At 38.7% G+C, this 26,476-nt stretch overlaps 1 protein-coding gene across 1 annotated transcript; it reads right to left on the minus strand.

The window, feature by feature from the left end:
• Positions 1 to 721: 721 nt before the first annotated feature.
• PCOLCE2 (procollagen C-endopeptidase enhancer 2) lies at positions 722 to 26,476 on the minus strand. Its single transcript, XM_054835329.1, has 9 exons — positions 26,179 to 26,476; positions 25,069 to 25,177; positions 17,010 to 17,265; positions 15,505 to 15,629; positions 12,269 to 12,405; positions 8,330 to 8,484; positions 4,555 to 4,638; positions 2,893 to 3,060; positions 722 to 1,262 (listed from the first exon to the last, which is right to left on the minus strand). Exons 1-9 carry the CDS (start codon positions 26,265 to 26,267, stop codon positions 1,132 to 1,134), a joined length of 1,254 nt encoding a protein of 417 aa, XP_054691304.1. The 5' UTR covers positions 26,268 to 26,476; the 3' UTR covers positions 722 to 1,131.

Below are 26,476 nucleotides of genomic sequence, written 5' to 3' on the forward strand. Positions count from 1 at the left end.
GAGATCTCAGATTTTGCTCCATCCATGTAATTTTTATCAGTATTCAAGTTTTACCCAGTTTGAAAAGCATGTATTTCATACCTGCTTTTGACCAAAATGTTCAACTTCTCTATAATCTGTTTCTACTGCTCCATGTTTGGTTTCAGAGTAACAAAGAACTCTATACAACAGACAGACCTGACAAAAGATCTCTGTAACATTGCTTCCAGTCTGTTCTTGCCCTTATTCTCAAAATAGCTACTTATTCAACCTTTTGCATATAGGAATGCAATAAATTAGATGGATATGCTACTATTTATGCTCCTAGTACCAGACTGGGCATTGCTGTATTGTCCATCCTTTCAGTAGAGACAAAAATTTAAACTATTTGCATGTGTACTTTACCACCACTAAATTAATTCCTGCCTTCCTTCTCCCTAATTACCTTACAGAACTTAATAGTGACATTTACTGACTAGATAATAGTCATCAGTAGAGAAAAGCATGGTGCTGTTTTACAGTTGTCTAATTCTTTGAAGAGTAAATCCAGTTCCTATTCAAATCAACGATTCACTGACTTCACTGGAAGAAAAATGAGGCCCTTAGCCAGCAAAGAAGTGTAGTGTCAGTCATACTATGCGAGACCCAAACCATCAAAAGCATGCAAATGATCAAAAGAGTTTCTATGTTTAGCCTTCCCCACTTCATACATGATGAATAACTACTTGGTGTATGATTTAATCTTAAAATATTTTATTAAGCACAGATAATAATGCAGAAATCCATGTAATAAAACAAGCTAAGTTAAAATGAATTACTATAAATATTGCACTTAGAATTCTTATTTTACATACACAACTCCTTAAAAAATTGGACAATTATAAATTAACAGCTTCCAAGTAATTGGAATTTGGTATGTTTGAGATCAGATGGCTGTGCTGCAAATCATCGGCTTTAAGACTTAGGCGGATCTGGTCTGGCCCCGACAGGTACGTGTAACGGATACTGCTTTGTGCCAGGGTATGCTCAGGTGGATGGGAGGGCAGGAAGGGCGAGCATGGTCTTAGGGCTGACAGTTGTATCTTCATGACTTATACTAAGTGAAAATTATTTTTCAAGAGAGGTGATACAATGCAGCTGCAGAGTTGAGTTTTAGCATGTTTTGTTTTTCAAGGCATTTAGGATCTTTGAGTTCTTAGTCTTAAAACTCATGACAAAGCTGTTGGGAAAGACTTTGCCTCTACCGTCTTCTTCTACCTGGCCCATGATGATGTAGTTTAAACCTACAAAGGAGAGCATGATATTACAAGACAGAAATCCAGGACATGATTTGGTAAGTATAGTTCCTTTATCTGTGGTCTCTGTTCGGTTACCAATGCCTTCTAATGTTTTTTCCTTCCTACCTAAAGCATATACTTCCTTACCCATCTTTGCCATGCTTTTATGCAATAAAGTACAGTTATGTGAAAATCAAGTAGATAGCTAGCTACATACTACATAATTAAATATATAGGAGATGTTCATTAAATGTAGACTGTCAAACGAGTCTGAAAGACATTAGAAATGCAGTATAAACACTGGATAACTTAGCTACTAACACCTGAAGTAGAATGTGTCTCATTCATTCTGGGTATTTTCTCATTTGTTCAGCTTGTAGGATAATGCACTTCATTCTTTTTTTCATTCCCTTTTCCTCTCCCAAAGACATAAACATTTTCTAGATATATAGAGAGGCAGTCAGGCAAGTAAAGTGGGCTTAATCTGTGATAAGCCCTAGCTTTGGAGAAATGCCATGGATTTGCGTATTTTTATGGCTTAGAAGGCTTAAGGGTTTGCAAGGCCTTAGGCTGGACGGAGTGGTGTTATAAGGGTATAAGCAGAAAAGTTTAGATGTTAAGTAATGGACATTAAATAATTCATGGAGATTTAGGAAGAGAAACAGAAGTGTGTGGTTTGGAGCCAGCAGTCTGCCTAAAAGGAGACAATTTGTTCTACCAAGGATGATGATATGTCTCCCAGACGGATGTCTAGTTTCCAGAGAACTAACAGTAAAAACAAAAAGCTAGTTTCTGACAAGTTTTTTTCACTTTGGTACTGCCCACTTTGAATTAATATGCTTAAATACCAGTAGTATCCTGAATGGTATCAGGGGGTTTTTTGATGCTTATTAAATTATTTTTACTGTTTCCTGCTATGGTTCCATTTATGTTCTCCTGTTACCTGTTTACTTAGGAGGCAGAGCTGAAAACTGGTTTATTTTTTACTTCGTTACTTCAATGAAACATAGTCTTAGTATTTCTTACAACATCATATAGGTAGCCCTTGTTACCTTTAACTGGAAAATATCTTGGTTGATCTGCTCTGTATAATACTGTTTAAGATAGCTATAGAAATACTGGCTGTTTGCAGATACAGAGTGGGCTTAATACTACTAGCATTTCTACAGTAAAGATGTAAATAGTTACATGAGAGAAGCAACAGGGAGAAGTGTTGATTTTTGTTATTTGCTGTGCCATACTGCTCTTCTAGATATAGCATGCTGTTGTTTTTCCCTTTTAAATAACAGTGTATGAAAGCTAGCTCCAAAATACATACACATAAAACCAAAATCTAACTGAGCTTCATTTGAGAGAACCAAATCAGATTTTACTTTATATCACGTGGGTTTAAAAAAAAAAAAAAAGTTTTTCAAACTCCTTTGATCTCAGCGAGTCTAACTCTTTATAAGTAAAACTTAAAAATGCAATATAAACCTGGATAACTAGGGGTTTTTATCTTTGATTATAATATTAGTTGCTGATTACAGAAACAATTAATGTCATTTTACTGATTTTTGTGGTCATGTTTCAAATCACAGTTTTCAAAACTCTTGTCTTTTATAAACACACAAAGCAGTTATTTTTGTGCACTTACCTCTTCTGATGAGAGGACACTGCTTACATACAACAATAATTTTGGCACTCATACTCTTCCCGGCTTGTTGAATTGCTAAATTTCCCTCCTTATATACATTAATGATTGATATTGTTGCATGCAGGCTGCCAGCCCGCATTATTGCTGTGATTACAGTTCCAGTTATTACTAGAAGAAAAGACATTTGATACACTTGATACATTTTAATTTTTTTTAGACATAAATTTTGAGGCATCATAAAAACTGAATAAATATATTAGTCCATAATGAGGAAATAAACAATACTGGCAACAGTTACTAAAAATGTGGATATCACCTGTAATAGATAACTCGCTCATGACAAATTCTGGTGGCATCAAATATAAAACTGTTCCTAGAATGTATCAGTCTCTTGCAAGCCCAGTTCTAGGTTTTGATAATTTCAGTTAAACACTACAATTTGATACTACTTTTAATGACTAATTTTAAAATAGTGGAGAAGTTGAATTGAAAACATTCTAGCCAAAAGCTAAATTCCCAGCGCTCTACACTCTCAAATTCATAAAGTCAGCAAATAAACTTGGAATAAATTGTTTTCTACCAACAGCACACTTTCGGTTCTTACCTTAGCATACACTTGCATTCACAGTGCATATAAAATATTTTAACTCTTACTCATGCCATGGAAAAGACTGAAAATTTTCAAGTATTTGACAAAAGGTGAGAGTGAATGTGATTTACTACCCTGATGCTAGAGGAAAAAGAACAAGTTTTATGTAGTGTGATTTACCATCAACCACAAGAGCTGAGGTATGGTCAGTAAGAGACCTTTTTTTTTTTTATCCCCCCCACCTTCTTTTTTTGGTTTTGGGCAAGCCTACACTGTTTGCAAATGAAAGCAGGCTGGTGGTAAAGGGTCATGCTGCAGTGACTCCATTCTGCTTTGGGGTACAGCCAGAGCCCTCAACTGTTTTTCTAGCAAAATGATGCAAAGCTGCCCCCGCTTTCCCAAAGCAACGCACTTCCTCAAATCTCATGGAACTAGCTATAAAGAGAGATTAAAACAAACAAAAACTGTGGAGGGGAAGTTGTTCCATCACATTTTTAGGCATATTATAAGGGAATAAAAAAAAGCTTCCCAGTATTAATATGGGAAAATACTCTGAGACGTAACTGAATAAATCAGCAGTGACACTGCCGTCTAAATATACAAGCAGACATCATTTTTCCTGAGTGATTTCTGCCTGTGTACAGAAAGCAGTGCTTGTAAACCTCCATGCCTTCTAACTTCTTTTAAAAATATTTTGGAAGTCTATAAACTGAATTATGGAATAGTCAGCAGGTGCAGCATAAAATGTGTATTGGCTGGTTACAGACAAATGAGATGACAAAACAGTAACTGAATCAATACTTTCCTGCAGGAGGTTGTCTTACATTGTCATTTGCTTTTCAGATTGAGAAAGTATGTTTGTTTCAGACATGTGTGCAGTGCCTATTCTGGAATAGCTCCAAGAATGTATTGAGTGAAACACAGATACTAATGTCAGATATGCGCATAGGCTATATTTTTACACTATCTTATATATTAATGGTATCTCAGAACTACATCTGAGAAAATTCCTATGAGTCTAAAAATACAGCGCCAAGTGTATAATTAAAAAGAAACAAACTTTGTTTCCTTACCAAAATTACTTGAACAATAATTGCTTTCCAGAGTCCCACTCCTCTTACACTTTTGCTGGCACAGGGCAACTGTTGGCTTCACAACTTTTTGAAGAGCAAAAAGTAAATTAAAATTGAAATGAGGTATTTTATACAAATGCAAAGCAGTATTTAAAAAAAAAAAAAGATGAATAATCCTGATGTATACATTAACTAGGTCTGGTATTGCAAGGGATGAACACCACAATAACAATATTCCTTTTCTCTGCCATCACCTCCAATCATCATCTTTTCACATGTGTCTCAGCTACATATCTGTTCTAATGACCTTATCGAATGGGATGTTACAGAAAATTTACATTTGATAGCAGCGTGATCTTAAATAAGTAACTTAGTGTTGTTGCCTGTTGCCATACAACTCTAGTAGTACACTTAAGTATCATAACATTATATTACAGTAACACTTCAGAGGGAGGGGGTGGCCTTTTATCTGAAATTACTGTACTGTGATGGAAGACATCAGAGTTCAAATTCCTGATTCTTTTTTCTAAATTTTTCACATAGCTTCATGAGATGTAGTACTGTGTAATTTTTACTGATGACATTTTGAAAGGCAACCTAATGTTTGAAGTATCTATTTTAATATTAGGGGTTGACATTTCCTTTCTGAAATGGAATGCTTTGTTTATAAACAAGTGAATACACTTTAGATATAGATGTTAATAGTCTCTGTACTTTACCCAGCTAAATCTTTCTATGGAACATGTTGGCATGCAGTATTTTTAAGGCTTTTATCTCCTTTTCAAATTTGTTGGGAATTAGTCCATGACATAATTATTGGAAACATGGAGCTGAGACGGACAGATTAAAAAAAAAACAAAACAAACCCCTACATAACTCTAATTTCCAAGAAAAAACAAATTAGTTATGAAAAATATCTTTGCATTTTTTTACTTTCTTTAGAATGCAGCATTTTGCAGAAGTTTTATTCAGCCTATCCTTTCTGAAAAAGAACTTCTGACTAATGTTCCAATCAGTAATTTATACTTGTACTTTTCTTTTAATTGAATGAATTGATTTTATAATTTTCCAAGTTTCTGAGATTCAGCTGGATGGCATTAAAATTACTTTGTTTTCAGTGTTATGCCCATGACTGTTAGAAGATCTGCATACTCAGTGTTTTGCCTTTCAAAGTTTAAAAATTGGACCCCATATTTTTCATTGATTTGGGGTTGGCTTGTGGGGGTTTTTCTTTCAGTCTTCATATGATTGGTATTCAGTGTGACTCTTTAGAAAATCAAATGCCTCCCACAAGGAAAAGTGTTAAAAAAAGCAAGTTACTGTGTCTCTGGAGGCATATCGACTCATATTCTGCATGATGCGGCCTCAGATTTACACAGTCATGGGAGTGAAACTCCCACTGCCATCACTTCCACTGCCTTGATGTGTCTGCATAGTTCTTTCATACTGGTGTGTATTTCTATTTTTAATCCTACGCTTTTAATAAAGTGACTTCTGTGTAAAACACAATGTAGAAATAATACACTATATTCAGCTCCTAGAACTTTAAACTAAATGACATTTTTTTAAAAATTATTATTTTTAAATTACAGTCAGTGCTTGGCAGGGTGCCATGTCATTTAATTAGTTTTCCTCTCTTGCAGCATCAGTTGCTAGGTCAGGCAAGTACCTCCTATCTCAATGCTACATGCAGAACAACAAAACCTACAAATTTAATGTTCCTTAAGTCTTTCAATTCTGTGTCCGCAGCAGGAAGATAAGAAATGTAGCAGGTAGATGAGTCACAGGTGCATGCTGGTAAGGTGGCTGCCAAAAATTTATTGAGGTGCTCTGATTTTTCCAAATTTAAAACTAGGATTATGCATTACAAAATATTCTTGTTTGGCCCTCTCGGGGGGGGGGGGGGGGGAGGTTTGTGCTAACACTTCAAGTTTTACTTTTGAGTTTAGTAAATTTTGGTTTGTGACTAATTTCTCTATGATTTCTCAGTAGAGGCTGCCTAGTGTTGTACAGACGAGTAAGGTATTTTAGCAAAACATGAATTGCAGAACTGAATTAAAAGTTTAGTTGCCTATCATTTTACATGTAGCCATACTGACAGGCAAATGCATCACTTGATCCAATGAAATAAGAAAACAAATTACTTAACCATATGTATTGGATTAATCTTCATTATTTTTATTAATGTATTGTATGGCATTTATTTATTTCTTCAAGTACTAATATTTTTATGTAAGATAAAGACTGAGGTAATTCTTGAAAGTGCCTACTAAAGTTAAGTATTTTATTAATGCCTGGAGTTCTGTGCAAGTTTGAACAGGTCTGATTTGCAAGATAATAAGCTAAGTCTATTTGAACTGGACACTTCTGAATGCAAATGATTGATCAGAAATTTAACTAAACTGCAGGGGTTTGGTGTGCTTTGGTTTGGTTTTAAGATCAGAAATGCCTACACCATGCATAATTGATGGCACCTTGAAAGGACTTCTTATTTCTGTCTGCCTGACAAGTTCTTTTGAACACCTTCCCTCTGTTGTCCTCTCTCAGGTGACTTTGCATTGGTTTTATTTTCTAACACTGGTGTTGTCATAAAAATTGCTTTGGAATTAATTAGTGAAGTACACCGCTTTTGCATGTGCACACACACAAATATCTCACAGAGCAAAACTCAATGGCAAAACCCTGAACACAAATGCAGCGTGAGATATCTGACAGCCTGGAGTAGTTGAGACCAAGTGGTTGAACTAACAACTTCTTAATGATGTGCTTTATAGTGAAGAAGAGCTGAATTATTTATTAGTAGAGTAGCAGTCACATCAGAATGATTTACAGGTCATTATGATTTCATTTTTATAATGTTTATTTTAATCTATTTTAAATATCTTTCATTATCAGTATTTAAGCACCACAGCTTCTTGGTTTCCTGCTGACAGGGCACTGCTGTCCTGACTTTTGATATGTTTTAAGTACAAATCAGGTTATGTGTTGCAAAAACATCATAAATAATTTGGTTTTCTGCTATAACTGTGTTTTAAATCTCTCACATTCAGGTTATAGAAACTGTAAGAATTTATCCCTTCAATATCTCAGTAACGAGGTATTTTTGGCAGTACCTTCAGAGAACTCCTCCTCTGATCTTTCATATATGCTGTCTAGTCTTAAATATAAAAGGAAATTTATTTTTAGTGTGACATATTTCTTTATAAGTTCCAATCCCTTATTTTTTTAAAAATGAAAATAATTCTAGGAAAGTGTCATGTTGACAGGCTGTCAACAGAATCTGAAGAGGACTCAAGTGACTTCCATACCAATTTTGCTTGATCTTACTAACTATGTGAAGAAAAATATGGTCAGATTTTTACATATTAACTTGTATAGAAGAAAGAGTTCCTTTAAATAAAGCTATTTCCTAAAATATTTAGAACTTCTTATACAAAAGAATTTTGTTCATCCCTTCTATGGAATTTGCTAGTTAACTGTCAAAAATTGAGAAGAGACAAGAAAATTCTCTCAGCTGGAGCGAGCTACTTGTACACTGAACTCTCACCTGGATAGATTTCCTTTTAATAATGTTAAGCAGATTCTCCTTTGAGTATATTAAGATATTCCTTTGAGTATATTACTTTTAATTAGTGCTCTCAACATTTGAAATACTAACAAACCATTAAACTGTGATTTATTTTTTTTTTAACGTACTTCCTATGACACTTTTCCATAGCCCTTTCCTGGAATAATTTATTTTTCTAAGAAATAAAATAAAGCCAATAAAACTTACTTGAGGTAGCCGGGACTGTTGTGGTAGTAGGTGCAACTGTAGTTGTGGGTAACTTTTTTGGTCTAAATTTATAATGGCCAATAAAACCGTCAGCTGTTAAGCTTAAATCAGACAAAAACTGAACAAGCAACTCATTTCTCTCAGACAGAATAGGCCTGAAATAGAAAAACAAAGTAAAATATTTCCATTGTTTTGAATGTCAAAGAGAAAAAACATTAATAGCGTTCTTACAAAAAAAAGAGCGCGTGCTTCACTTTAGTTATTGGTGTGAAGGCAGTATCTGCACCCAGACTAATACTGAAATACATGGGGGTTTGCTAGCATGTCAGACACTGGTGTTACGAGCGTCAAACTCGTTCTGATGAATTATCTGAACCTCTGATTCCTGAAGGTTATGTCAATATGAGTATCTTTAAATTCTTCTCTGTGACTACATTGCAGACTTCACTTCCATGGAACGGAAAGGGCTATGTTAACAGTGGGAAAATATATTAAAAAAATATATTTAATATATATATTTTAAAAATATATAAAAATACTGAGGAAGAAATCCTCAGTATGTAGCTGAGGTAAGTAAATGTTGTTTTTCTACTATTTATTTGTTTTTGTTTAATGAAAAACATATTACACATTTGGAAGGCCTTAAGAAAATTAATTCAGTGTTGGATTCTGTAATTCTTTGACAAAACCTCTAAAAATAAAATGGTTTGGGTTATTATTTCTGTGGGCTCAGTTTTTGTCAACGATTGGATATTCATTACCAAGGCTGTGAAGAGCTAACGGAGTTTTTTTCCTTAGGATTTGAAATGTCATGAGCAAGCACTGTTCAGTGTATTAGTTTTCAGTGCACAAACTGCATAGCACCTACTGTGACGCTGCCTCTGGATGTGGATGTAGTGCAATAAAACTTCATTCAAGACTACTGTTAGAGCCAATCGTACAGAATGCAAGTCTAGCCAAAGCAGCACTTCTCTCATTCTACTGAGCTTTCCACAGACCTTGTCTCAATATGCGTTAATACTTATTAACTCACATTTTTCAAGGAAAACCACAGATTTTGTGGAGAGGAAGAAAAATATAGAGGCAAAATAATCTTGGTGAGGAGAGAGGAAAATAGAAAGTGGTTTTAAGATTAGTTTTACTAAAATGACCATGTTATTTCTTCCCAGTAAGTCTGAGTTCATGAGCAGGAGTTCTTCAAAACACTTAATCCGGCCTTTGAAGTAAAAACTTGTTATCATCTCCCAGTTTTTTGGCAGGTATTTCAGAAATCAGTTTACTCTGATGGCTGAGCGTGACATAACAAAAAGTGCGTGCCTGGTTATCTGGAATTCTCTAGATTTACAGATGCCGTGGTAGTTGCACAGATTATGCTGTGCTTGCTGCAGTACTGACACAGGCTGTGGACGTAGGAGGGCACTGATCATCAGCTGCCCGAGAGCTTTGTTCTGCTTCCTGAACACCAGGACTACAACAGCAAATCTGAAACATCTGACATAGTCCGTGTTTCCTGTCTATTTAAAAAAGGCTTTTTGTCTGAGAGGTGGGCTTTGAGTAATTACTTCTCCTAATAAATTGTGACTATTCTGTATACCATTCATTTACGTATCGTAGTAATTGTACTTAGGAATCAGGTATGTGGTTACACTGTATGCTTGCCAGTCAGCAGTTGGATCTGAATTCACTCTGCAACCACCCAGTGAGTTCAAGGTATCCACTTTACTCATACTTCTGATGTACACTGTTTCTGTTACAGAATGCCTTGTTACGTTATCTGTATCTGCTGGTTAGAGTTCCACCTTGCATAATTAGTGTCAGACACACAAGTAATACTCTTTATAGAAGGCTTGCTTCACATTTCAGTTTACACACTAGGATTCCTGGTTCTTTTACAACACTGGTCATGTCCTTACTGTTTTTCTGAACCCAGCTGATAAATTTTGATGAGAATTCTGCAGAGCTAGTGGAAAATCCCTAGGAGCCGTACTTTCCCCCTTTCACTGGATATATAAGCTGCCTATATACAACTTGGCAAGGGAAAGTGACTGTTCAAGCTGTATATTGGATCTCCAGTTAGGAAGCAATGCTATACTAAAATTGGCTTTCAGGACACTTCTAACATTCTGTAACAGGAAATCTCATCTCTAAGCTATGTGGCCTGGGTCTGAGCCCAGTCTTCTGCCCTTATTTGCCTTTTGCACAAAATCCATACTAACGTGTCTGTATTTTGAAGCCCACTAGGGTTTGGCAGACCAATTTACAGCTTTCACATGCTGTGGGGATAGATGCCGAGCCACAGTTGAGAGGTGGTTTAGGAACCTACTCCAGGTTGCCTCTCAGGGACTAACTGGCACTTCTTCCTTTTGCACTGCCCCGTCAGCCAAGACCAGATCCTGACAATGCAAAATGTACTGTACAGCTGGGCTACGTTTTAGCCTGAAAGAGGCAGCTAAGTCCCAGGGCCTGGAGGCCACCAGCCTCATCTGTAAGAGATGTTGTTCACTGCTGCCTTCTGAGAACCAAGGGAAGGACAAGATCTTGTGGAGTTCAGTTCTTACCTCAGCTGGAAAAGGTCTGAAATGTCACAACTTTATATACAGAGTGAGTCAAATTAGACTCTATTCATTAAGCTTCTGGCTTAAACTCTGTTCAATTAGGAAGCAAGCCCATGTGCTCCAGCCCTTTGGATCCAACTTGCGCACAAAACACTCATGGCAGAAACTGAAGGTATTTGTATGGAACATCGCTAGTTGACCGTTTCTAATATGAGATTCTGTTACTTCTGGGTTGTTTGGGGTTTTTTTACAGTAGCTTGAAGGTAAATACCTTACTGTTCTGCAGTAACAGTTGAGATGTAAGGGATGGATCTGCAAAGTCACAAGGAGGGTCTCATGCTGTGCTCATCAATGGATTACCTGTCTACCTGGTGATAAAGTATTAAGTAATGTAACTAACAACTGTCATCTGCTGGTCGCTTTTTTTTATTCTGTCTGAAGGAAAAGGAGTGTTTGCAATAGAATTCCTTTGGGGAGAGCATTTTTACTTCAGATGATGGTGAATTATTTTTTTTATCTAATATATACAGATGCTTACAACATTCAGGCCGAAGAAACATATCACCCATTTGGAGACCCATTCAGTCCATCTGCAGTCACTCCAAGTGCCACAGCACTGCACTGCACCAATTCATCTTAGCTTCCAGGTAAAACTCTAAGCTATAAAGTAAGACCTGATTATATAGTTATGGTATCATTGGCTGGGTTGGGGATGGGTTTTGGAGGTGTTGGAGGCTTGGGTTGTTTTTGGGGGGATGGGGGAGTTGTGGGTTGAGGGGGGGAGTGCTGAGGGGGTCTGAGGGCAGGAATTTGATAGCAAAGCTGGTGAAAGCCTGCTGTGCTACCCAGCACGCTCAGGAAAGCAGTCTGTGCCATGAGAGAACGTGCTTTGGCACCGACAGAAGAGATGGTAAGCGGTGATGCAAGGAGCAGCCAGGAACGAGCAGAAGGGAAGTGGCTGAGGGGGAAATGAGTCAGATAAAGTGAGTAACGAGCCAAGGGCCTAGAGAGTTCAGCTGGATCCTTGTACTTCAGTATCTAGAATCAAAATATATGTATTAAGTGATGTTAGTGTTCAGCTACCGTTAATACTGGTATTACACCAATATCAATAGCATTAGTATTGGTGTTATTAGACAGTGCTCTAATGAGGCTTGAGGGACAGGATAGAACACGGGTTGGAGCCAGGGCTAGTCATGGAGGGAGAGAGAAAAGGGAAAACCTAGGGAGAGACAAGATACCAAGCAAGTCCTGGAAGTTCAGTTGGAGGCAGAAAATGTCACATTTAATCTTAAAAAAAAAATCTTTCTGAAGCCTAGTACAGAACTGTTAGCAAAATGACACATAGTGGTAGTGAAGTTCATAATTAGAGAAAGTTACTTACGCTGGTGGACTGTCTCCGCAGTACTTCCCAATTCTTTTAGCATCATTGATTTCCCCACCATTAAACACTGCAACATAGTCATATCTGCAGTAGTTGTCTCTCTCCACATCAAACTTCTCAAACTTTAACTCTATTAACTGCAAGGAAAGAGTGAATAACTCATTAAGGTTTTGATATGCGGAATTCATTAGTGCTTCTTATAGTAAGTGACCTCTTCACATGAAGTACTAATTGCTTTTTCTTTCCATAAAGGAGAAGTCTTTAATTCACATGACTTTTCTCCAACAAATAGTTCAATATATGACACTAATATTCTATAAAACACCTTCTTCTCAAATATATGCAAGTAACTTCTGATGAAATTATTTTTATGGGTGAATGAAAACAGGATAGTAGGTGTTATGTGTTATACTGCTTTTAAAATAACTATAACAAATCTAAACCACAGATAAGGGGCTTTTAGTGTCATTGTATCATCCAAAATATGTTAAAGAAAAAGGGCAAAGTTGATTAAGAGCTATTTCACTGACTTCATTAAGAGTAGGGTTTGAATCACTGTGGTTGCAAATGCTGTGTTTATTTCATGCAGAAATAAAAAGGTCAGAAACAAAAATATTGATAGAAAGAAGATTAGTAAATAGTAAGACTTAAAACCAAAAGAAAGTACGTAGTTAAAGGAATGGTGTTTCCATACACAATTTTCATAAATGTTGGGGCTTTACAAGTTGTAAATGAGAACTAGTATAACTCCATATAGTGTATTTCCAGTACTGATGCTATTACCTCCAATATGACTTGTATTCATGGACTTTTCTACTTAAGAAAGAAAAACAATGGACAAGAAAACAGAAATGGAATTTGCTACTCTGAAACAAAGTCCTGCAGTATGATTCTGTCAGTTGTTGCAGCAAGAAAGGAAAACACAACATAACTACACAACTGAAACAGAGGTAATATATGCATTTAGGTTGCTCCTTTTTATGAAGCACAACAGCATTTAAATCACCCTCCTGTAAATAGCACAAATGAGGCTTGAATGACAACACTGAACTGTGTTGATTGTAAATATGCAGGATTTCTCTTTAAAGGTCCGTCTCAAACAGAGATGATATTAAATCTTTTAAGACTGTACAAAGAAAAAGGAGTCATTTGTACATCATGTACATTTCATTTGATTTACTGACGTAGTAAAAATGATCTTGTTCTACATTCATAGTAATGATAACCTGTTATCACCTGATGTCTTAGTTCTGCCTCAATATGCTTTTGCACTATTCAGATGTGGACGGCATCATTTTGTTTCCCATAAAGTATGAGTACCCTAGGGGGACTTGGCTTCAGAGATGAGTAACAGGCTTGTTTCAAAAACCTTGTCATCATCATGAAAAAATGCACTTTAAATGGAAGTACCCATCTGTATAATACACTTATGATCAAAAAAGATGTATAGAAAGAAGTAATGCAACTGGGAGCAGAAATGCTAATTTTTTCCATATGCAGGCAAAACAGCAGGCCATAATATCTACTTTACTATTGTTCATAAATGCACTTTACACTAATAAAGAATATTTCATGATAGAATAGCAACTCTTCACCATCATGAGAAGCTCCTCCATTTTCTGTAATACATGAAGTAATTATTGGTTTGTATTAGAAGCAAGAGAGTGCCTTGTTTTATTGCTCATATGCTTGTGAAAGGGAAGTACAGACAATGGCACCTAAACTTTGGCAAATGGAAGAGCGAACAGCTTTTCCTGTGCACTTGGAGAAAGCTTAGTCACTACTTCTTCAAAAATGGCTTTTGTCACCGTCAAAATTCTGCCTCATTTGCATGCAAACAAACACTGTTGCAGTACATGAAAAACATATTCAGAAACTTGTAGATTTATGGAACAGGATCTTCAAAAGGCACAGGATATAATGCCCTTATTTTTATGCTTATATAGCCTTCCTTAAATCTTCTCTACAAGCTTAGGAAAAGTTTTTAGGCTTATCTAGAGATACTTCGAAAGAACCAAAGTAATCTGCAGGTTACGGATAAGGTTTTTAAAAATCACTGCTTAGCTATAGAATTGTTAAATGACCTGTATCTAGCAAGCAAGGAATGTGGATTAAAGAGGAGTACAGGAAAGACTAAGCTGACATACTGCTTCAGTTCAAGGGAGAAAATATCTTGGTAAATGGAAAAGTATGAAAGATCTAAAGAGTATATTTATCTGGGGCAGCTTTTTTTATTTGGGGGATTATGGTCATGAGCAGAAGATTAATAGGAAAGTTGTCTTTACATTTAGAGGAATTTAAAAAGCTGGACATGGTTAAGAAAAGCAACCAACCTACCAAACATGCCTGGACGACCAAAACATTCAATCACTGTAGAATTCCTGCCAAGGTACAGAGCAGATGGCTCTGCAACAACCAGAAAATGTGAAGCTAGGATTAAGATTAGCCCTACAGCGTAGGGAACACACTTGCGTTTGCCATTTGTGGCAAGTGGTGGCAAATGAGCCCTCCTGGTCTGCTATCACATCTCTTCAGGTCTTAATGAAATGGTAACATATGCGCTGATGGTGTCTGGCTAATTAAGCAGGCGTGTTATGAGATGGAGCCTTCAAAACACGAAATAAAGCAAGCTTTTTGAAATGTGCATTGAAAATCCCTGTGCAGGACACATCCGAATATATTCTCCATACTGTAAGCAGAATAAAATAATTTCTGCTTTTAATAAATTCAATCAGCTCTGCCTGCGTACCTCAATAATAAACTGCAGCAACACCAAAAATGCTACAAGTATTGTTAGACTTAAAGCTAGCGTTAGTCATCATCATGTTTGGTCCTGAGATGATCACCTGCCCTAACTTAATTTGCATTATGTTTTGTTAATTAACATAATCATCTTCATAAAAACTCTAGTTTAAAAGCCTCACCAGTCACAGATGCCTTAATAAGTTTAATTTAGGGGAATATATCAATGCACAGAAGAAGAGATACAATGTCAATAAAGTACAGCAGTTACTGGAGTGAGCCAGGTGATACATGAGAGGAAGGCAGGTATCACTGGAACATAGGTGTGCCTGCACTCCCTGAGTGTACCTAACTTTAGATTTTGGCCAGATAGCATTTTTATTGTCTCAGTGCAACGCAGGCAGCGTGTTGTGCAAGCAGGCTGTTGATGAGGTGTTAGTCCTTGCAGGCAGTGGGAGCTGGGCCGCGCAGGCGAGGCAATGGCAGCACCTTACCTGGTTCTTTGGGGCGATGATGTGCCAGGAGCAGGTGACTCCTGCTGGGTAGTCTCGCTCCGGCCAGTTGGGTGTTTGGAAGGACCCCGATGGCTTCTCCAGTCGTCCCCCACAGTACTGATCCCCTGCAAGCACAGCACACCATGCTGACCAGAGTGCAACCAGGATGCAGGTAACCCACGTAACGCGCTTGTTTTACTGCAGGGGCCTCTGTGAGGAGACACAACCGGTCCCAGCCGGTTCCGGCTGCCTCTGCCACGGCCCCACCACAGGGCACGGCTGAGCCCTTCAGCTCAGCTGGTGGCACCTCTAGGAAAACATAGTTAATAAAGGGCAGAACGTGCCAGATGTAGAGGAAAAGGAGGGTAAAAAAAAACAGTGAGAAGCATTCCTGTGAACACCAAGGTCAGAGGAGGAGGAGCTGCAGGTGCTGGAGCAGGCGTCCCTGCAGCTGTGCCGGGGCTGACGGGCATTCCCAAAGGAACTGCGGCCTGTGGAAAGCCCACGACGGAGCAGGGTTTTTTTCCCGAGTGTCCTCCTCCCAGTCCCAAATTACAAAGCTACATCAGGTATGTAATCCTTATTTATAATATGGTTATGAACCTTCTTTATTAAATTAACTCTATCATGTTATCAATATACAGGCATAGAACTGTAAGGACTAATAAATAACTTATCACCGACACTGTGTCTGCCCAACAACCTGACTAGTCTGGATCACGCTAATAGCAAAAGCCTTAAAAAAGAGTCGCTCAGCTCAGCAGGGCGATACCACCTCCCTGTAACCTCCCAGCCTCTCGCAGTTCATGGCCTTCCCAAGCACAAGGCAATGCCTTTAGGATTAATCATCCCTAACAATTTTTTTCTTTCACATGTTATTCTAATTGTTTTTAAACCAGTGTAGAAGTTGACAGTCCACAATGTCCCCTGGCACAAGACTCCACCACTTCACACCTTGCTGTGAAAAATCACCCTCTCCTTTTCTTTGCAGCCACTTGCTCATTAGAAGAGACAGTGACTGTGGTCCCTGTTCACTTCCTCCATACCGGTCATGACTTCAGAGCCTTCTCCTACACTCCCCTTGACCGTCCCTTTTTCCAGCATGAAGAGGTCCATGCTGTGCAGCTGCTCTTCATGTAGATGTTCCCTACTTGTACCATACTTGTTGTCTCTGATTGCTTCTGATAGTTTTATTATATACTGCTCTGAGATCGCAACATCAGAATGGCAAGCAGTATTCAAGGCATAGATGCATTATGGATTTATAGTTGCATAGTGGTTCTTCAGCAACTCTTAGAATGGTTAGCTCTCCTCTTTATTACTTTGATTAACTACAGTGGCTAAACAGTTATACTTTGCTACGTGCTGAGCAAGATAATTACTGAATACATTGAACAGCTCAATCCCTAACATCTCTGGCATCACATCTTTTTAAGCATTAATGTGGCTCTCCACAGAGTTGTACAATTCTATTTGTCTTCAGCACATACGTAACTGTTAATTACCTCTTTCATGTGGTTCTGCTGCAGAAAACTTTGCAATGAATCCACTTCCAGCAGTATTAGCATCTGAAGTCATCTGCACCAACATTTTATTGCTGTTAGATACGAGGGCACCTGGTTTCACAGTACCACAGAACCTGCCGATGCGTTGTCCATTAGCATGGCCATTGTATATATCCACAAAATCATATCGGCACAAATTGTCACTTTCCAGGTCTAAATATCTAAAAGAAAGAACCACCACTTTTCCTTCTGGGACCTGCAGAGAGAGGGAGGGAGGGAGAGATGCATCTTGAAGTGTGGCTGACACCACATATCTATCTGATCCCACTATTTGCATGAGTATTTTCATATCCTTCGCTTCTTGCCAGGTAACCTCTTTTTGTCAACTATACTTCATGCAGAGTGGTTTTTACAATCATATTGGATCAATCATAAAAACAAAGTTCTGGCCATCTCTGCTGCTATTATCTTCTTCCTGATCCACAGTATTGTCTAGCCAGGCTCTCATAGTTGATTCTATACCATCACCACCTAGTTCTCTCGGCATGTTTCTCTTATTTTCTGCTGAAAGTATGCAATCAGCCATGGAGTTCCCAGTCACCAAGTAAGGTGAGGAGGATGAGATTAATATGGTTTTAAAAAAAAAAAAAAATGGAACAAGCAATTCACAATTTTGAGCAAATGAAATGGCCTCTCCTATCTTGCTTATTTGTGTTATAAAGTTTCATAGTTTGAATGTTGTTTGTTTTTATTTACTGACACATGACTTACATTTATAAATAAAATTGGAAACTTTATGGCTAATGGTGTATAACCCTAATATTTAGCTATTGGAGTCAGTACATTTAGCTTGACGGCTGCAGTGAAAGAATTATATTTGGAAAGAATATGTAAAACTATAAACAGAGTTCAAAAGAATCATTAGTGGGTGTCCTCAATACAGAAGAGAGTTTTGTTCTCTGAAACATCTGAGGAAACATAAGACAGGGCAAATCTTCTCACATGTCTGCATCTGTGGACATTGCGAAAGAGGCAAGAGTATTGAGAAGGATGTAAATTAAGAGAGCACAGTAGTTTACAAGGAGGAGAACATTTCCTGGGATAGAGTTGCAAGCTTTTAAGAGAATAAGCAGCATACTGAGAAGTGAAGACTACTCTAACAAAGCACTCAATGCTATGTAACAGGACAGGAAGAAGGGAAACAGTATTTTTGAAGTGTAGAGGGACCCTAGACAGGCAGGGTGTAATCAACTGCATTCAATTCATAGCCTGGTAGAGCGGTTACCTATTAAAATAATTGCAGCTGTTCTATTTTACTGAGACACTGCTATTATTTTCTGCTTTAAATATATAAGACACACTTAATATATCTGCAGTAAGTCCATATTTAAGCTACTTTATTTAAGAGTTTGCGAATTTTTTCTTTCCTTAACAGTGACTCGTTTTAAAACACCAGTCTGAGATAAACTACAACTAAACTGTTCCTAAATGAAATTGTCAAACAGTGTTTGAATTCTGTGAGTTTCAACAGTTAAAAATGCCTTGTCAGGTATAGATGGAAGTGACCATTTAACCCACAGAAGATACTAATACAGGCAGAAGCTCTAGATGCAGTGAAAAATGTGCTGTAGATATGTTAAGGTTACTCATTCATGTGGCTGCTTTTATGTCCAGTGCCGATATTGATCCTGCAGCAGGGCAGACTTTTCCATGAGCTGTTTTCAACTGCCCAGGGCCCACTGCAGTTTCTGTTGCTGGTTTCAGAGTATTTTCCTTGAATCCTCCTTCAAAGTTCTCTCAAAAATGCATTCAGTTCCCCTGTACAGACATACATCATTACTATTACTACTACTACATCAAAACCACAAAACTCATCTAATCTTACCCAGAAATTCCAAAGCACAATGACTATGTTTTAGAAAACTTTAAAGCCAGATGTTAGGTTTAAAACTCACACTACTGAAGTGAGCAAGCCCTATAGGTGGTATCAGAAAATAACCCACATGTATATTTAGTCAGCATAAAGCCAATACAGACACATGGTCATATTGTAAGAAACTCTGTGAAAGCAATATGACTCCTTGAATCACTGCTGTCGTAACTGAATCTGTTATTATTGCATTCGTCTTCTGGTCTGAATCACTAAGAAGCATTAAGACATGGTCATTTTAACAAAAAAAGAGCTAGAAGCAATTTGGTATTCCTGTCAGAAGACCTGAATGTTATTTATGGTTATACTACAAACTCTGTGTGACCAGACAAATCAGTTCAAAAATGCTGGCTGTAAAGTCAGATAAAGTTGGATTTAGGCAGTTAAATTAAAGCAGCCTTTTTTCAGCAGTATGTAAAATAACAGATGCTCTTTTTGGGTGGAACACTCATTATTCGTAAATTTGTACAACTGGTACAACAGGATCCAAATGAGATGACCTTTAAAGATTATCATGTTTTAATACAGACTGAGCTGTTATGCCTACAGTTAAGATTATCCAACATTTTCAGCTACAAAACACTGTTTACAGTGTCTTGCAGCTTTGCTGCAACTTAGCATCTTTAAGAAGTTTCCCCTTTTCCTTCCACTGTTTCTGAAAGTTGAGCAGAAGCTGCTCCATCATATTAGATTAAATAGTTTTGTCAGTGCTTATAAGATTTTCCCCTACTTTCTCAGCTTGAATTGCTTCTTTGAAGACACCTACTCCCTCCCCGAGTTTGAAGAAGGAAGTTGAAATGTGAGAGGTCGCTGGTTCTGGGGTAAGAAAAGGTCTTTTTGCTCTCCGTGTAGAAACAAACTCAGATTTAGCCAAGCGGTTATCCCTCGGCAATGCTGATGGGTGCTCACTGACAGCTTTGTTCCACGAGCACACTGAGCCAGCGCTGCTCTGCTCACACTAGCCTCGCAGCGTTCAGTCCTAACCCAGTGTTTTCTGCTCCCTCGTGCTGCCCCACGTGGGGCATGGGGAACCAGGACGGGGGACTGACCCGTGCTCAAGAGGGAGAGTGTGCTGGCAAACTCCGAATTGCCAGCCAAACATTCACTCAAGTCTTGGGTTTACTGTTTCACAGTGTAAGTAATTCTATGCAGCATTGTATGCTTCATTCTCCTCTCTCCACCATTGACTATGTTATACTGTACTACATTATCTAATTATATTTCTTTATAGTTTTAAATCTCTAGCTTCTATTCATTCAGTCTACTTGATCTCGGTCAAGACTCTTCCCCATAGATGTACTAGATTTGTTTCATGGCAGTTTGTGAGAAAATGTGTAGGATAAACTCAGCCAGGTGGTCATGAGTGTTTAACAAGGAGCCTACTCCAGACTTCAGTTGTCAGAATAATCCTTGCTCGCATTTAGCTGAATTTGGGGAGTTAAGCCATGACAGAAATGTCTAAACGGGGTCCCTTAATCTCAGTCACTACTTACTGCCATTACGTTATAAAATACTGTAACTGCTTATTAAAATAATATTTGTCATTATTTGCAAAAATATCAAATTTGTTCCAGCATGTGAAATCAATTAAAAGTTTGTGGTCTGACCAGATGACATTCAAGAGTGCAGAGGATGGTGGTTCCATATTCTGGCAGCAGCCGCTCCAGCTTGCAGCTACTCCCATGGAATCCCACCCTAAATACAGGCGTCTTTGCAAAACAATACTTTTCTTTCATTTCTACTGTTTCCCTTTTTAAAATGTTGAAAACTAATGTGCTAAAATCTGCCAATGTTTATCCTAGGACATTTAAAATATTGCTGCATGAGAAACACAGGGGAGAAAGCAAAGGCCAGCATGACTCAGTTTTGTTTACTTTGAGCCACATCCGAGCCTGATGTAGTAAGATGATGGGATACCTCTGAGGAAGAACTGGGAGGAACTGCAGCTCTTAAGAAAAAAAAAAAAAAAAAAAAAAGAGAGAGAGAGAGAGGAGTCAAAGGAAGAATATGTGATGCTTCCCCTGCAGGGTGTGCCTTATTTTTCTGTTTTATCCATCCAGCTGGTATCTTTCAACAACAGAGGACCTGCAGCTTCTGCCTCCCCTTGTCACACTGAGGGTGACTGACCCATACTTGCCCTTTGCTTCCCCTCTTATTTTAACTCTGTGAACTTCTTTAGGATCAGATATTATGATGCTAAACTCATGTGAAGGATGCCTTACTCCTATTGAAGGCTAAAGGAAAGTAGCACTCCCTAAATTTTTAGGGGGAGTTTTTCTGGAGCATAATTCCCTAAAATCATCCGTGTAGATTATTAACCTCTTGAAAAGGACATGATTATTTTATATATACAACCCACCACAAAATAAGGTCCCTACATTTTTTTTGGTTATCATTCATTGCAGGTATTTCATATAATGTTAATCAAAGTTCACTTACATTTAAAGTAGTTAAGCTGTTTTTCTGTTGCTGTTCTGACTGAACACAAAGCCCTCTTCATCACTGTGCCTCTTTCCATTTCTGGGGAGGATTCCCAAACTGTCATACTTTTCAAAATTACTTGGTTTAGAGTATTTGCTTTGAAAATGATTTTTGGGTGCCAACTTTCTGAGAAAATATTTTGCCTAATTTTTAAACCTATATTGTATATGGGTTTAACATATTTTGGTATATGTTTAATACCAAAATGCTGACTGTATGTTTTTCCATAGCAGTCCTAGGTAGACTTGAAAAATACATCAGTCACCTGCAAGCTAAACATATTATTTCTCTCTACTGAGAATGAATATGTAAGTTATTTGGAGTTACATCCTAGGAAGAACTACAGTTCCTGCCTAGTCACTGGTTCCCGAGCTCCATCCTCCCCAGCCACAAAGGAACAATTTTTTTTAAAATTTGTATTAGCTTGCTCTCCCTGACAAAGGCACTAGATTCTGTTCATCTATTTCTTTTCTGGCAATACAACCATGCATAAAGATCTGTTCTCTACTGGAAGGGCAGTTTCGCAATGATACGGGAAAATGATTTAAAATATTTCATTCCCCCAGGGCAGATTCCCAATTCCCCGATAAGTAAATTTTTCAAACCTTGCTTATTGTCAGCAAACCTGCTATAACACAGCCCCTGAACCTATAAAAATATAACCTTACATAACTCTGACAGTCTTCAGTATTATTGTTGCACATAAAGTTGTTAGAGTTTTATGGGAACTATGCAGTCTGCCAGAAAAACACAGGACAGCAGTCCAGATTTTTGGACTACGTGACACATTTATGTGAGGTGATGGCCAAGAAGGATTACAGAGTATTAAAAGTAAATGTATATGACATATTTTAGATAAAGCTATATACATTACTATAGGAAAGGAAATAGCTGTACAAATGACTTCTTAGCAAAGCCAGCTAAAAGCTGCTGGGTAGTCTGCCAAGGCTGTAATATAACCACAAGCATGTGCTGAACACTTCTTACAGCTCTTAGAATAGGGAAGCTGTTTTCTTTAGCCAGCTGAAAAAGTCCCAGTCTCTTGAAGTAACAGAACCATAATTGAGTTAGAGAGACTCTCCTAGCTTTAGCAAACCAGTTGGAAAGATTTCAGCTGATACCTGAATGCTACATTGCTTTATCTGTACTACCCGTAAGATTTCCTAAACCTATTTTCTTCTAAAGAATGAATTAGCGGTCACCCTGCCTCTGTGGATTTCTTCTATAGATGATGAGATCCTGTAGTTGAGAGAACAGCTTCATGCTTCTTGTGACCCAGATGCAAAATGAATCAATGTCTCTTCCACTCTTGCAGACTTGTCAGATCCTGCATTAGGCAGAGTGTTTTCAGGAAGGTGTTCAAAGCCCTTGGCTAAAATGGACAGACGAAAAGTCTTAGTCACCTTCTAAGATCAGATGCTAAATGAGGAAGCTGAACAGTAACTACAGCATATTTCCTGATGTCTTGATGGCTGTGTAACTGGCTTTCTTACTTGGGTGCTATTAAGCAAGCTATTCTGAGCCTCAGCAGTATCTGGTGAAAGGATTTTGTTGTTTAAATTCAGGCTAACTAGACCCTTGAGTGTTTTCCCTCAGTTCAGTAAATCATCCTCTTTTTAGAGAGGGTGCAGGCTTAGTCTTGCAAGTTTTGTAGTCCTTGCCTTCCCCACATCCTTCCTGTGCATCCAAAAGACAGGGTGTTCTACACAGTCGATGGTGGGGTGGGAAATCAGCTTGGCTTAGTGAACAATATTGTCTAATAGGGGTTAAATGAGGCAGGAGCACAAGAAAGCCTGGGCTACTACAGTAGCACAGCCCTTCTCTAGTTTTGGACAAGCTACAGAGAATAGGTATGCAGCAGTCAAAGAACAGGAATAAATGGCAGCACAGCAGAAAAGTGGGAGTCAGGACGATCATGAAATGCCAGAAGCCACTGAGTTCCTCCCATGGTCAATAAAGCCTGAGTGCAGACACAGCTCTGCTACAGCTTTGTGGTAATGCTTCTCACAATGTCCGGGCTAACCTGGATGTTCATGTTTTGTTGGCAACAGCCACATTAAGTCCACAATGAAACCACTCTGCATGGACTCTTTAAATACAATCAATTGTTGTCGTCTTCTACCCCCAATATATAATGAAGGGCAGATCCATGGGATGCTTCAGTAAACGCTTCTTCAGTGCTGCCTCCATCTGTAATCTGAATTTTTTAATGGTAAAAACTTCATCTTGTTATAATCAAAATTAGTTCCTTCCAGATTCAATTTTGAACTTTTGAACATCTTATACTGAGTTATGTTGGTAAAGTAACTTTGGGGTTTTTTTCTCCCGTTTAAGGCATGTGTGTATGATTCCAAATGCAATTTGTGCCTGCTCTGCAGATTGTAAAGTGGGCCATGCTAATTGCTATAATCTCAGCCCCTCAACAGCAGGAAGCAAATGTATTTATGAGCATACACTGTACTTCACATTGTACTCTTCTGGATAAAGTCAGTCACAGATTGAAGGTAACCTCTAACTTGGCCCTAATAATAATGCAACATAAAGGTGCAGAAAGCAATTGTTCCAGCTTCACTGGTATCCTTCAGATAAAATGATTAAAACTACATCACTCATTTGGTACGAGAGTCATTTTAACTGAACACTGTAAACAGTTCAATGTCTCTTGCTTTGCGTCAGCATCTCTATAGTAGCAGGAGACAATTATCCTGTGACATCCTATTCTACTGCCGACACCTAGCCTGTAATGCAGTCTTGGGACTGAAGCTGTCTTTAGTGATCCCATCAACACACAGACTAAGTTTTTTTAATGCTTTCTTATACTTATTTTTTCCTGTAAAGACCATACTCTAGGCCTTGATGTCACAGGAGTTCTTAGTGAAGCATGCCTTAAAAATGTAGAGGAAATTAAGTAGGCAATTTTAGAGGGCTTAATTTGTGGCAATGTGAGGAAAAGTAACCATTCATTCCAATCCTTTTCTCTGAGGTTCTGGATAAGGACACATCAGCACTGAAATGTTTAGTTGTAGTTGTTTAATGACATTTGCTGTCCATGAATACCACGGCTCTGCCCTACAGTCTTATTTCAGCGTCAAAATATCAATCGTACCACATGCTTTCGCATGGTCATTTATAAATGTAACAACACTTTCTTATTGCTTTGTCAGCTTGCTGTATGACATACTCCGGATGTCCTGGCTGGCACAACACTGTTACTAGCACACTACAAGCAAACCTGCCTGAATTTTTTGGTTTTGTTTGAAACTTTTTCTATGTCTTCTTGCCAACAAATTTTGCTTTTCATTATGTACACCTCACAGCTTTGCTTTAATCCATTTGATCTAGCCTAACTATTGCTTTCTGCAGTGACTGAAAGAGTAGATGTTTGCTTTCAACTGGGTTAATTTAAAACAATTAGAGGTGTGTCTATGGAAGTCAATGAAAATTCACTTCTCACATTAGGCAAGGTCAGTTCTACTTCAGCCACTATTATCATATTACAGCAACCCTAAAAAGTTTCACATAGTTGAGCTGCTCTGAGTTACTGAGTGCATTATTGCATATATGTTATCCCATATAAAACACTGGCATTAACAACAAATAGCTCTTCATTGTCTTCAGCACTGATGTTGTGATATTAAAAATTCTTACTGTGATTTTCCAAGTACATTTGCTGTTTGGAGGGTAGACTCCAGGAAATCCTTCACTCCCAATAAACCCTGACTCTCCAGATACAACTCCTCCACATGCAAATGTAGGCCTGAGAATAATAGGAAAAATAGTGCTTAATTTAAAAATATATTTCATTTATTCTTTGTATAATAGTAAAGAGGCACGGGCTGTCTTATACTTAAAAACACAACTTAAATACTTAAAAACTTTGCTAACTTTAAATATATGTTTCACTACTTACATAAGTTCATTATTGACATAGAATGTGCAATTTAACACGCAAACTTAGGTGTAGAGAAAAATTAACTACTTGGACCTTAATTCTGGGTTTACACAGACTGTTATCCTTCCCTCCTTTTTTAATTCATAAGATGGAAGGTGTGGTGGTGTGATACATCATTGCAAATTGCTATTATAATGAAAAAAAATTATTAAAAAGTCATTAGTAATGACTTTTTATAGTATACATAATGGTAGTTAAAATAGCACAGTAATAACTTTTAATTCCTATCTATTCCACCCTGAAATGTTTTGAATTTAGACATTTTAATCAAGTCAGTCACTTTTGAAGTTTTCTATACCACAGGAATGCAATCCATCATGCGCGCAAGTCCTGCTACTCTAGTCGGGTGATGAATCGTACGTCCTGATTTTGCCGGTGCGAGGACGTGCAGGGCAAAAAAGGCCAAGTGTCAGCTCCCTGCTCCAGCCACCCCACGGGGCACACATGGAGCCCTGAAAAGCCCTGCGCAGAACCACAGCGTTACTGCTGAGGACACGAGGGTGAGTGAACGCTTTAGATACTGAGATATTACATTACTCTTATATCACTCTTATTGTTATATCCTGTTATGTGTTATGTTATATGGACCTGCTCTTGCAGTGGGCTGCTTCCGTGGAAAAAGCCCCTGTCCGTGCCCTCCCCTGATGCAGTAAATAAAACACCCGCGGGTGCTGCCCAGTGCCAGCGGAGGTGTCCGCGCACCCCGCAGAGACGCGGTGGGCCACCGCTCCTGCGGAGGGAAGGGGGGGGCGCAGCCGTGCGCGGGGCGGTGCAGCGCTGCGCGGGCGCGGAGGGGCGCGCGGTACCTGTGCGGCGGGGCCGCGGGGCGCGCCGCCGCCAGCAGCAATAGCGGCAGCAGCAGCGGCAGCGGCGGCCGCGAGGCGGCGGGCGGCATCTCCGGGCGACGGTGGCGGCTGGGGTAGGGCTGGAGCCGCGGAGCCGCTTCTCCGTCTGCCGCCTGCTCCTCCCGTGTGCGCCGGGGCCGGGGGAGGAGGCAAAGGCTTCCGCGGCCCTCCGCCCCCGGGGCAGGGCAGTGCCGGGCAGGGCCTCGCTGCCTCCCTCCCTTTGCGGGGCGCGGCGCTGCGCGGCCGCGGAGCCGCGGGC

This window comes from Grus americana, chromosome 9 (genome assembly GCF_028858705.1).
Source record: "Grus americana isolate bGruAme1 chromosome 9, bGruAme1.mat, whole genome shotgun sequence".
Taxonomy (NCBI): domain Eukaryota; kingdom Metazoa; phylum Chordata; class Aves; order Gruiformes; family Gruidae; genus Grus; species Grus americana.